The 12,703-nt window shown below is 45.2% G+C and overlaps 1 protein-coding gene across 1 annotated transcript in view; it reads right to left on the bottom strand.

Moving 5' to 3' along the window:
* Positions 1-766: 766 nt before the first annotated feature.
* MB21D2 (Mab-21 domain containing 2) overlaps positions 767-12,703 on the bottom strand; it is a gene marked incomplete at both ends in the record, with an annotated part of 48,533 nt that continues 36,596 nt past the window's right edge. The window contains one exon of the mRNA XM_079539460.1: positions 767-2,031. Within this exon, the coding sequence (XP_079395586.1) occupies positions 767-2,031 (1,265 nt within the window). The remainder of the gene's footprint in view (positions 2,032-12,703) is intronic.

The raw sequence follows: 12,703 nt of genomic DNA, 5'->3' as shown, positions 1-12,703 counted from the left end.
ATTTAAATAAGGCTTTGAATAATTACACACACTAAAACTAACATTCCATAACCTTATTCCGCACGGGAAAGCAGCAGAAACAACCCTCTGGACTACACAAGGTCCAATTATGAACAATTACATTCAAAAAGTAGATCAAAACAGAAACAACTCTTCCTCCCAAAACCATCAATATCTCTAAAGTCAGCGTTCTCCCCAGGTAGGAAAAGTGTGAAGAGCAGATGAACTGGGCTGCAGCCCGCTAGATTTGGCCTCATCAAATTACCAGTAGTGCTTTCCAACCCAAAGTCTCTCTCATTTCTTTAGGGTGATGGAAGCTCATGGAGAAAAAAAATAAAAAGTGAATTTCCTACACAGCAGAAAGTGAGTTCTCCCTTTCAGGGGTCCAACAGTATACAGAAATTCTGGAAGCTTGAAAAAAAAAATAATCTGTCTAACACTGGTATGTATGTCTGTAGTGTATGTTCTCCTTTAGAAACTACTCACAAATGCAGATGGATGCCTCAAAAAAAAAAAAATAACAACAACAACAAAAAAAACAACAAAGCAGCATATGAAATTGTAATGTACTATTTCAAAATCTGCACCGTCCTGCAGAACCAGGAATTATAATTTATTCAGATTGTTCTCAACAGATCCAATCTATGCTGGATATGTAAAAAACAAGAGACTAAGTCATCAAGGAAAAAACAACTGAAAAAACCTGCACGCTGTATTTCAAAATAATGAATCAGAAGAAAAAATCCCCAAAAACATTGACGAAAGCTCAGAAAAATTTATCATCGATTCTGAAGTGGGGCCTTGTGACATCATCTGGGTTAATGAAGACGGAGATGGACTTCCCTGGGTTCTCAGTCACTAGCTGTTGCAACTTTTTGGCTAGTCGGTCATCAGGCTGGTTGGTGTCCCCTCCATCTGACTGTGGCGAGGGGATGCTGGTGGTGCTGCCTCGCCGTTGGAGTTCTAGCGTTAGCCGGTTGGCTGCTTTGACGTGTTCAATGGCAGTTCGGAGGTGTTCAGCGGGGTCTGAGCGGACTGAGGACAGCTTCCGTGCGTGCAGCATGACGGTTTCTTCAGAGAGGTGCTCCAGCATGTTGCACTGGGGGATGAAGTAGTTAGGACACATCTTGTTGACCAAGCAGTGCTGGAGATCATCAATAAGACCCAGGAGGAAGTGGGCAGCATAGTCTTCCTGGGCCAAGTAGTTGGCTGGTAGCCTGTCACAAGCCCATAGCATCATGCTCCGCAAGTGATATGGACTAATGGCTTTGGGGCGGGACAGCAATTTGATGATGATAGCTTTGCAGGCTTGATAGGCTTGCATGAGGCTGCTGGAGATGCACTTTTTCAGCTGAACTTCACTTCTGGCAAATGACAGCCTCCATTCATTGTCCTTTTTCCCCTTGTAGGAACACGCAGGCACCAAGTAAAACCCACTTATGACTTCCTCCTCTGTGATCTTTCCATCCCAGAAGTGGTTCTCCATTAGCCAGCTCTGGGCCACAGCTGGCCAGCCTTTAAAGGACACCACAGGAACAATGTCGTACAGCATTCGGCTGCTGCCCACTCCCAAGATGATGGATATGATCGTCCCATTCTTTTCTACCTTCTCCACCTTTGGCATCCCTCGCTGAGGCTTCTTCTGGATCTCAGAGAGGACAATGCTAATGGAGTCATAGAACCAGTCCGCAACTTTAGTTGGAGAGAAGAAGTAATTGGTAGCTCCGTTGATATGGTCCACAATGGTGCAGCAATCCTTCCATTTGCTGATAGTTCCTTCATCAAACAGCCGCAGGCTCAGCCAGGAGTGGCACAGCGCCGAGTGGCGCATGTCCAGCGTCACCGGTTGGTTGCGGTCATGCAGCTTCAGTGCAGGCACCAGCAGGGTGAAGTCCATGTCATAGTCTGTGCCTCGCGCATAAACATTCAGCTCATCAAGATCAATGTCCACCACGCCTTCCCGCACACCACCTGAAAGGAGCAGGTACTCATTGGCTACAGGAAGCTTCTGGTCAAGTTTCTGAACCATGCCTGCAAAAGAGAGAAAGAGAATCCATTGATGAGAAGGCAAACGGATTTGGGATAAAGGATTTAAACAGCTCTATAACCCATCCCCTGCCCAGCAGGAAAAAAAACAGGCAGGGGTATTCATTGCTGTTAGTGCAACATATAATGCACAGCAGTTCCAGCACCAGTCCAATTTCAGTCCCACCTGACTCAGAGCAGCACTTCCCTGCACTCCTGGGAACGAGTGTGGTCTGTTCTAAACATCACACTGGTGGCAATGGAAAAAATCAAGCGCCTCCAGCAAAACATAGCAAGGCTACTTTGAGGACTAAGCTTAACTTCTCAAGTATTCTCTAAGCCAGTATTTTAGCATATGTTCCTAATTTCCACGGTAGACAAGCACTTCAAAAAGAAAAGAGAAATTCATGGAATTAATTGACTCACCGTTCCTATTATCTCTGTAGTATAAGAAAATAGCAGAAAATGGGCATCAGGGGGCTGGTCTGCATGTGAGTGAATGGGTAGCTAGAAAGCATTAGTTCAAGCAGGTCAGACTTTACAATTCTGTGCTTAGCAAGGCAATGTGAACAGAGGCAGTACGTCCTCCTCTTATAGGAAAATGGATATTAAACTACCAGGAAGGATAGAAGCCAGCTCTGAAATTAGTTCTTCAAGCTGTGGTGACAGTATCACTCCGTAATACATCTGATTAGCTTCCCAGAGTACAGACATGAAGACAGATTTCTATTTTCATCATGAAAACCAGGAACTTTCCCCTCACCCTGCACTGCCCGTATCAGTTGCACAAAGCCAGTTTTTCACTCTGTACTATATATACCACTATACTCTCTTCACAGAACAGAAACAGCAGAATAAGGAGAAACTCCATGCAGCAGCTGAGACATTACCACGTCATTCAACGTTCAAATTAGGCTTAAGATTGACCTTACGTTACAAGGAAATCAAGTTTAGATACACATTAGTGGGAATAACTAGCCAGAAGCATAGTGAGGCAAGCTGCCCACCCAACTGTCAGCCCAGGAGGCAGACACATTTCACCATAGTGAAATGCACCCATCCTTCGGAGAGCTGAAGAGACCACAAAGAAAGGCCTTTGTGTGCAGGGGAATGCATCTTGTGGCAATATTTGAGGTTACTGTGAAATCCTCCATGTGAAGGACCTTGTAAAATATATTCCACCTGTTCTATTGTTCTCCAGAGCAAGAGACCATGTCCATTTTGTTGCATTGAGTTGGGGTGATTTTCCTGCCAGACAGGTAAGGATGTAACCCATTTAATTTTATGCAGCTCCAGAGGCTGCAAGAGAAGGAAACTGCTCTGGAGGTGTGCTAAGGAACTCCTCCTGCTAAGTCCCAAGCACAAAATCCCATTTTGTGATCTTGCCACACGCTGCCCCATCCATCATTTAAGGAAGATTACCAAGAAGAGTCTCCGTCAACCACAAAGACATTTTCCGAGGCTTAGATGCAACGTTACCCTAAGGAGCACACAGGCCAAGTAAGCAGCAGTCACTTCTTCCTTGCACCAACAATAACAGGATTTTTAAAGGGTACCTAAATTGACATGACTTCTAGAGATTTCTGGTGACAGCACTGACACACTCACTGCCTTTAAATCCTGACCTTGGCCCAGTGCAAGTACTGCTTTAGGCCATAGTCAACCCTTGTAGTCTTGACCTACCAGCAAAGGAGGAACATAAAAACAGTCAAGCAATGGCTACAGGAAGTGGTCTCATACATCATCAAAATCTCTTCCTGGATGGCTGCAGAGTTTAAATCCAAACCCCTGAGCACTGCCTGTCACAGCATTTCAAGGTCTGCCCCAGGAGCATCAGCAACTCTGACAGAGAACTAGAGAAGGAATTTTTGCTAACAGATCGCAGCAGCATTGCTGATCCAATTTGGGCTGTGGAGCAAGGAGTTGAGATGAGGTCCCCTTGAGGAAAATATATTTAGAATAAGCATAGAGTATTCTATAAATAGTTGGGACAGCCAAATTCAGGATTCAACAAGGCTTTTGGGGTTTGCAGTATGTTCAGCCTGACTCCATTACTTACAAATCTATTTGATATGTGAAAGGATTTCAAAGAATCCCATTAGCCAGCACTGTATGGCATACAATGTCTTGCCACGAAGCTTTCCTCTCAAGTTCCAACAACCCAAGAGTAAGCTGAGAGAATCACATGCACACACAGCAGAAACAGGTACACAAGTGCAAACACATAGAAAATATGTAGAAGAACATCAAGACTGGTAGCTCACATAAGTCCTTAAGTTAAGAGCATCAGCAGGCCCTTTGGGTTTTCATCTTCCTGTCTCCGTACCAGAAGTTAGAAGGGGTTACAGATACTCTTGTGAATTTTGTAGATGCCCAATAAAGTTGTCTGTAAAGACTGAACCCAGTATTCATAGGATCAAACTTTTTTTATTTTAGTAGAATTACCCACCTACTCTTGTGGCATCAGAGTAGATTCACAGACATTTAAGACAACTCTTGCTGCTACCAGGCAAAACATGCAGTTTGCAACCATCCCTTGTATGATGCTCTTTTGAAAAGGTCCTCAGCAAAGCCGGCACTTTGCTATGTAAGAAATCTGTGTTCATTTTCTTAGCTGGGTGATTAATTTAAGACCTTCCCAAGATACAAAACTTGGCATCATAACAAACAACTGAGTAACTATGCGTACAACCACGAGGAAGGCAGCGAATGTGAAAATAAGGAGGAGTAACTGTAGTCCAAGCTTGCTGGTTAGTTTATTAATCAGCCAATTCAGAGTAGTGCAGATAAGCAAATGAGTTCCCTTCATCCTTCTTTCAGAAGCAGGAAAGTAGAATTTACTTCTATTCCAAGCATTGTGATACAAAGCGAAGAAGAAAAGACGGAGAGAGATTTTAGCTTTACGTTACACCCAGATTTAGGAAGCGTCTTTGAACGATCTGGGACTCTGATGCATATGCGACAGAGGTTAACCTGTTTGTGGAAAAAAAGCCTCACAAAGATGCTCTCCATGCACTGCAGAATTTCAGATGAACTGATTTCATAGCCATTGCAGCACCTTCTGGGATCTGCTGCTATTTCATGCCTAGCGTTGTGTAAATAAGAAGGAACAGATCTGTCTTTGGAGAAACTCACCCCAAGAAAAGAAAAACAAATAGGCAAAAACTTTTTTTCTAACATACGCATTTCCTTCTCTGGGTTCCTTCTCGATAGCTTCCTTCCCAGTATGCATGTATATATGCAATCATTGCTAGTTCAAACAGTACACAGCCTACATCCTCTTCCTTGCCCCCTACATCGCCTGCTCCTCCTGCATAGCCTGAATGCTCCCCATAAGCTGCAGAGACCACAAGTTAGACAGTCCCTCCTGCAACACATGCACAGGGACAAGGTGCTGTGGGTTTGGCTCAGGTTCAGGGTGCAGTCTGTGAAGGACTGAAAGAACTGAGACACTTGGATGCTTTACATACTCAGAATCATACAACAGCTTAGTTTGGAAGAGGACCTTCCAGACCACATAGCTCCAACTTCATCATGTGTACATGGGCAGAATACAGGAAAGGAAGAAGTGGACAAAATTGATTGCTCCCAGCCTACAGAAGTTGAGATTTTCTCTAGAAATCCAACACCTGAGCTCTTTTTTTTTTTTTTTTTTTTTAAATCATTGATACCTTCCTTTCCCTGTTCATTTTGCAGTAACTTGATCTCCACAAAGCAAAGTGGATGGGTACTCATTTCCTCAATCAATAGCAATGATGTGCTTTGGCACTACTCATTGGTTGACCCTGCATTTGAACCTGCCCTCTCCAAGCCATTACCCTGTGCTCTAGCAGAGGTCTCCTGCTACTTGCAGCCAGCATTGCACAAATCTGCCTATTGTCTTAAGCAGCCTTTTTGGTAATCGGATTGAAAGAAAAAGAAAGCAAGCATCAGACAGCACCTGGGAAGAAACATAGCTACATTCTCCCCATTAAAGAAATCAGCCTAAGTCCGCACTGATATCAAAAGGGCTGTATGTTTAAACTCCTTGGTAGACTGGCCCCAGTGAACTCTCACACAAGAAAGCTCTCCAGAGGGGTTCCAGAAAGCACTCAGTCTCTGAGGATCCAGAAATGCTGGGAATTGCTTTTGATCCAGTAGATCTTATTTGCCCTCATTTGATTAGCACTTCAAGCCAGAGGAAGCATATGTCCCTTGTAGGGCAGTTTGCTCTGTGGAACCATATGCCCCAACTCCAGAGTGTTTTCCAAGATATGTAGAAATATGTTGCTGGGAAATAAGCCGTGCTTTGTGAGAAAGCAGAGCTGAGCATCCGCAGGTAGGCAGGGAGCTCAGGAAGGTGGAGACAGTACTCATTCCTCCCATTATGATATCCATAAAACACTATGCTAGGTGCCTGTTCCCTTAGCATATGGGATTTGTCCTTCTACAGAGAGAGCTAGAGATCCCCTGCATACACCACATTGCCTCCTTTCTCCTGGTAATCTGACCAAAAGACCCAGCAGAATCAGGCCTCTTCCCTCCCTGTTCTACACAGCTGCGTGGTTAACCTTGAGCATGCCAAATTTTTCTGTATAAAATCATTACCTTCCTTAGACCCAAAAGCTAAGGAAGTTTGACCTCCTGGATGCTCAGAAAGTTTTTGGGAATGCTCAGACAGCACTAAATGCACATCAGGTATTATTAGAAGAGAACTGATTTGTAAATCTGAGACAAATCTCAGGATAACTTCACTTCGGCCAGGCAGTTCTTACCCTTAGCTGCTGAAAGAAATACCAAGACACCCCAAGCTGGTTGAAAACTAAAAGCTTTTGTCATTTTTAGTAAATACACTAGATAGGCACTCTGTGGTTTCTTGACAATTCTGCTGCAAACAGCAGATCCTGCAGAAAAAGAACGTTGTTCAAAGGAAAGCTCCCTGCAGAGGTCCCCCAGCTATGCCCATGTGACGTGTGTTGAATTTTAGGGGTTTCTTTAAGACAGGAACTGGAGGCCAGCTGGGTTGCATTGATTCTTCTTGCTAGATGCAAATCTATTTATGAGCAGCACAAGTTTTTGTTACACAGAACTGAAAGAGTCAGCCCTTTAGGAGAGCCTTGAGTTACAAAGCACATTTTGAGAAGACTGCCGGCAGAAGCAGACAGAGGGTGGGAGGGAAGTGGGGAGACCGAGCCGTGTGATGCCAGTTTAGTCAAACACAGGGGGTAAGCAAAGGAAGCTGCTCTTTGCAGACTGATATGCTAGTGTCCTACTGATTCTGCTCCTTTTAGAAATCTTGTGATATGGTGACAGAACACACTGCAGGGGCTGAGCACCCCCTTACAAAAGTCAGCTTCTTTTTCTCCAGAGTGTCCTTTAAAAGCAATCTTAAAAATAGTGTCCCAGTTTTTTTTTCCAGCACCCACGTGCTGTTGTGGAAGCCACCCAGCCAGCTGAAATCCTGTATGCCAAAGGTGGAAAATGCATCATCACAAACATCCAAACCCACCCTTGCACCAAAACCAGAAGCTAGACAGCTCCTGGAGCTGATCTGGCACTTTCAGAGGAAGCCCCTAAATCTCTGTGCAACTCTTCTTTGGATACTGCAGAGTTTAAAAGACTATAAAACAATGTCAGGTTTCCAGCCTGTCATTCTGCTTATCCAGTGACCTTACCACAGATTCACGTTAACCTGTGATCAAAGCATTTACAAGCTGAAAACCCAGCAAATAATTAAACCACAAGTTAAAGAGGTGCTTTAGGGTCTGAAGAATCTGAGTGACAAAGTTTGAGAGCAGTTGACAGAGAAAAGGAAGAAAGAACAGGATGGACTTGGGTTTTCCCAAGGCAGAGGAAGCATTGGCACCTTTAGCACCCTGACGGACTTGCCTGCTAGGGATGTCTCTCACTGCATTCAATTCCATTTGTGCTTTTGGTACAGTCAGTGCCTTGCAGCACTGTGTTTCACAAAGTACGTTGTGTCAAAATGTATTTCCTTTTGTCAGCTTGGTAGGAAATGGAGAATCTGACCTAACCACAGCACCTTCCACAGTTCGCTCATGATTTTACAAGGCTGAGTCAGTCAGTTTTCTCTACATCCAAAATGACAGCTTACTCACACTTCAAACACCAATTGTCTTCATCAGCACCTGGTATTGCCACACCCTTTGTGAAATGAGGTGGCCAGCACCACACACTATATGGAAAGGAGTCTTCTCAGTGCATGTCTTCACAGTCCTGTGGGCACCGTGGCAGTCCTAGTTGCTACAGCAGCCACACTCCACCACCAGTTTGTTCAACACAATGAAGCACTTCTCCCCACCATTCAGTTTCCCTGCAGGATATTCCACCCAAAGAAGCCAACGCTGCTCCCACCGCTTTACAAAGGGCATTGGTGACACTGGAAAAGAACAGAGCAAGTAGGACAGGGGAAGGCTATGGAGAGAAGAGTCCTCAGCTCTTCCTGATCCACTGAGTCAGCTCTAGCTGCCAGCTGATGACACGTGGCTCTGGCCACCAGCAGGGCCCTCCCTGCCTAACCTGGCGTGCAAACCACTAAGAGCAGCATGTGTACAGGTCGAGCAGAACTTGACTCCAAGGTTGCAAAAGCACTTTAGGTTCCTCTGGGATGCTTTTCTTAGCTGCTGTCTGGTATTTGGTTGCCTGTCCTGAGCAGGCTAAGTTTCTACAACACTTTACACGCTGGTGCCAGGCAGTGGGCTACGCCCAGAGAAATGCCATCACACCCTCATGTCCTGGATATAACGCAAGAGCCTCCACCACAAATGCACTGAGATCACAGCACCATTCCTTATGAACTGAGCCTGAACCAATGTTGCCCATCCTCAGTGCCTGCTTTTCTGTAACCACAGCTCTACCTTGTCACAGAGCATCAGGTTTGTCCTTGGCTCAAAAACTCTTCAGTAATTACACAGCCAATCTAGAACTTACATATGGGGTGTGCACATCAACAAGTAGCCATAAAAAGGTGGACAGATAACCACAGCTGTAATTGCTGTTCTGGATTCTCTCTTGAAATCCATCACATTTAGCTCCTGGGGAAAGTGACATGATCACAACTGAACTCCTTTCAATAATTTTCATTAGATCTATTTAACTGTACACCATGGGATAGGTCAGTAGAGGGGGAAACAAAGGAGGACTCCAGGAAATCACACAGCCCCTAGAAAAACTCGGGGCAGAGCGGAGCTCCTTCCTCCAAGTGCAGATGGAAAGCGGATGCTTTCAAAAGCCCTCCAGAGGAAGCTGGTGGAGAAGACATGAACCAAATCCACTGTGCAGCCCCTGGACTCCATGAATCCATCCCTGGCCTGGCTCCTTTTACACAACTTTTAACCAAAAGTGGGAAACAACAAGACAGACAAGCCAAATACATCTGAGCCGCTGGCAAGGATCTCTTAGCAGCACAGCCAGTTCAGGAAGCCCAGAAGCTGGGAAAATTGGAGCAAAAGTGGGAAGCTGATGACAATCAAAGCAAATTCTTCAGACACCACCTCCTGTCAGGGCTGCTTCAGCCAGGTGTCTCTGACCAGCTCAGTGGAGTGGGATCCCATTCACCAAACCCCCCAGTTTTAGGAGGCTGTTTCCTCAATTCAAACATTCATGAAGGCAGCTCGCACAATACCAGTGAGATCCTTAAATATAATCTTCTTCAGGCATTTTTTGCAAGGAAAACAGAAGAAAGGCAGCTCGCTTTCCAAATTCAAACCAAAGATTCTTATACTTTCAGTTGTTCCACTTAGATTTCCCCTGAAAATGCAAGGAAAATAAATGCTGTTTACACTCTCCACATTACTCCAGTAGTAAGCCTCAAGGAAAAACACTGTATCTATGTATATTTTGTCCTAGAAGAACTGTTGCTTCTCTCAAAATTAAACCATATTCTTTATTCTCCTACACAGTTCATCATTTTAATTTTAATCCACAAATTCCCTAATGTATCTGTAGCAGTAACAAAAAATGCTACAAAGCTTTGTTCACAGTGCTGATAAAGAACTTATCCTCAGAAGTCAAGTACACGGAGAACGCTGACCTTTTCATGTGAAAGTAGCTAGAGATCTCACCTATATTTTACAGTATCTCACATATATTTCACAAATGCTACTGTGAAAATACTTTGTGAAATTCCCCCATGGACGTACCACAAGGTTTGCTACCCTTTGCATGCAAGCACTTCCCAGCCAACACAACAGGAACGGATACTGCCTGCATCCTTCCCATCCTGCTACACAGAAAGCAAAAACTAATGCTGTCCTTGCAGGCTTCCCACTGGCAGCTGGCCCCCCGGCCCACGATTAACAGACAAACAAAGGAGATTATAGACCTCTTAAATTTGCTAACACAGTCAATAGAATTAATCGCACAAGGCTGAAGGCAGAAACACGAGGGTGCAAGCTGGCTCTTTAACAAGGATGCTTGTCCCTGGAGTCAGACAAAGCTGCCGCACAGCTGATGCCTACAGAACATCTGAGCACAATCTTACTTGTTTGTTTCTGGCTGCATTCTGGGAAGGGTTTGGCAGAGGGAACGTCATATCTCTTTGCAGCCCTGAGCAGTGCAGAGGAAGGACCTGCTTCTCCTTGCAGACCCGAGGCCCCAGGAAGCTCTCCTCCCCCCCCCCCCCCCCCCCCCCCCCACTGCTCTGCATTCCCTGGCTCACAGAACAACCCACCAGGAGGCGTGCTGCCATCAGGCAGAACAAAAACTCCTAGGTTTGCTTCTCTACCAGGGGCAGATCTCTCATTGAATAGGTCCTGGGGTATCTCTATGCTAAGCTCTGACATCAGCCAACCTTTCCCCACAGGCATAGCCCAGAAGGGGGCCAAAGCGTTGATCCCCAAAGGGGCAATGTTTGCTTGTGCTCAGGCATTCTCTGCCTACAGATGAGGCACCATGAGAACGACCCTGTAATGCACAATTGGTAAACCACTGTTTCCCCTACCCACATTATACTGAGTGCTCTGAAAGCAAGCAAAAAAACTATCCAACAGAGCTTTGTGTTTCAGGAAGAAAGGCTGTTTTGCCCCTTCTCAGAAAGATGGCTTTGAAATCCTGACGCCAATAAACATCTTCCTTTCCCAAGCCTCATACATCCTGCTCTACATCTAACTCTTGAAACAGTAACGTTGAGGTTCAAAACCCATTTCGAACTTTACTGCTAGTTCCCCAGCCACCTTAGCAAGAAGGCAGAAAACATTCCCCGTTGATACTGACACTTTCATTCTTCCATGAATGAAATCCCCAGAGCAGGGAAAAAATCCGGCAAGTCCGGTGCGTGCAGTCACCGCTGCGGTCAGCAGATGGCACAAACGCACCAGGGAGGCGGGCTGTGGGTTGGGAGCAAAGAGAAAAAGGACCGCCGAATAACAAAAGGCGGCGGAGTTTTCACGCTGCAGTTCGGGTAAGGGATGAAGCCACGTTCAGGCAGACAGACATCTCCCCCTGCCACCTGCCGGGGTTTATAGCGAAGAGAAAGGCAGCTCTGACGCAATTATCGCAACACGGGAGAGGATGAGACCTATAGCATCAGGCTATCTCCTATCACAACACATTTGGTGGATGATTTTCATCCAGTGTGTGTTAGAAGTCCCCTGGCAGCACTCAGCACACAGAGTGCAAGCAAGATGCAAGTTTAAGCGCAGATAAGCCAGAAGACAGACAGCAAACCTGCCTACAAATCCTATTTAATGCCAGATTTCCAGCCTGTGATGATCGAGGGGAAAGGCCAGCGTTTTTCCCAAGCCATCTGTGCTCCTTTTGTGTCATTTCTCTTCGAGCATTTAGGCCACTTCACACAGCAGCAGAACAGCACAGGCAACGTGCATCGCGGCTTCAAAGCAGAACAATTGCCGTTTATAGAAGCACCATTACAAATTCCTTGCTAATGCATTTTAATAAGTTACAGAAGGAGCATTGCTTCAAATGAATAATCACAGGTAAATTTAGTTCTGAATTCAGGTTTTCTAAAAGCAAGCAAACACAGCAGGCACACAGTCGTGCTCGTGCCAAGGAGTGGTTCACCTGCAGGTACTTTACTCTCAATAAGAAAGCTCCAGTGTTCAGTCAGAAACATCCCTAGAAGATGTTTCTAACACTTAACTAATCACTTCCCCTTATTTATTTTCATCCTCAGAGCAGAGAGAATATGTCAAGAGTAACCAGAGAAGGTCACCTAAGAATGAACATTCATCCATCCATGCTATCCATCTGAGGAGCAGCAATGAGGTTTTGGAGCTGTTTCAGGACGATAAATGAGAGCCCACCCAGAGATGGTGAAGAGAAAAGCAGCATTAAGAAAAAAAACCACCGTCCTTGTAAAGCACTTCTGCATGCTTTAATCCAGTCGATAAAAAATTCTGAACTAAATAAATTTGGAGCTAAATAGCAGAAGCACTTAGAAGCCTGAACTAGCTCCCTACTGAAAGACATTTTATTACTGTTTTGTCAGCGTGACTCCTCGGCGATTTAACTTACAGACCCTCTGCTGTGAGCAGTGCTTTTCAGAAATGGCAAGGAGGTTAAATAAAGCAAGACTTCATATGCAATGCTGATGGTTCATGTGTCAGCTGAGCTATGGGCAAGTGAGGGAACATATCCTGAACAGTGGGTGCACTTACTGCAGCCTTTGCGTCTGCTGTAACAGATAGAGAGAGACACACTGGAACAGGTTGCCCAAGGT

Source organism: Tetrao urogallus (genome assembly GCF_951394365.1).
Source record: "Tetrao urogallus genome assembly, chromosome: 9".
NCBI lineage: Eukaryota > Metazoa > Chordata > Aves > Galliformes > Phasianidae > Tetrao > Tetrao urogallus.
The sequence above is the reverse complement of the archived record's forward strand: the minus strand, read 5'-3'. Positions and strand labels throughout refer to the sequence as shown.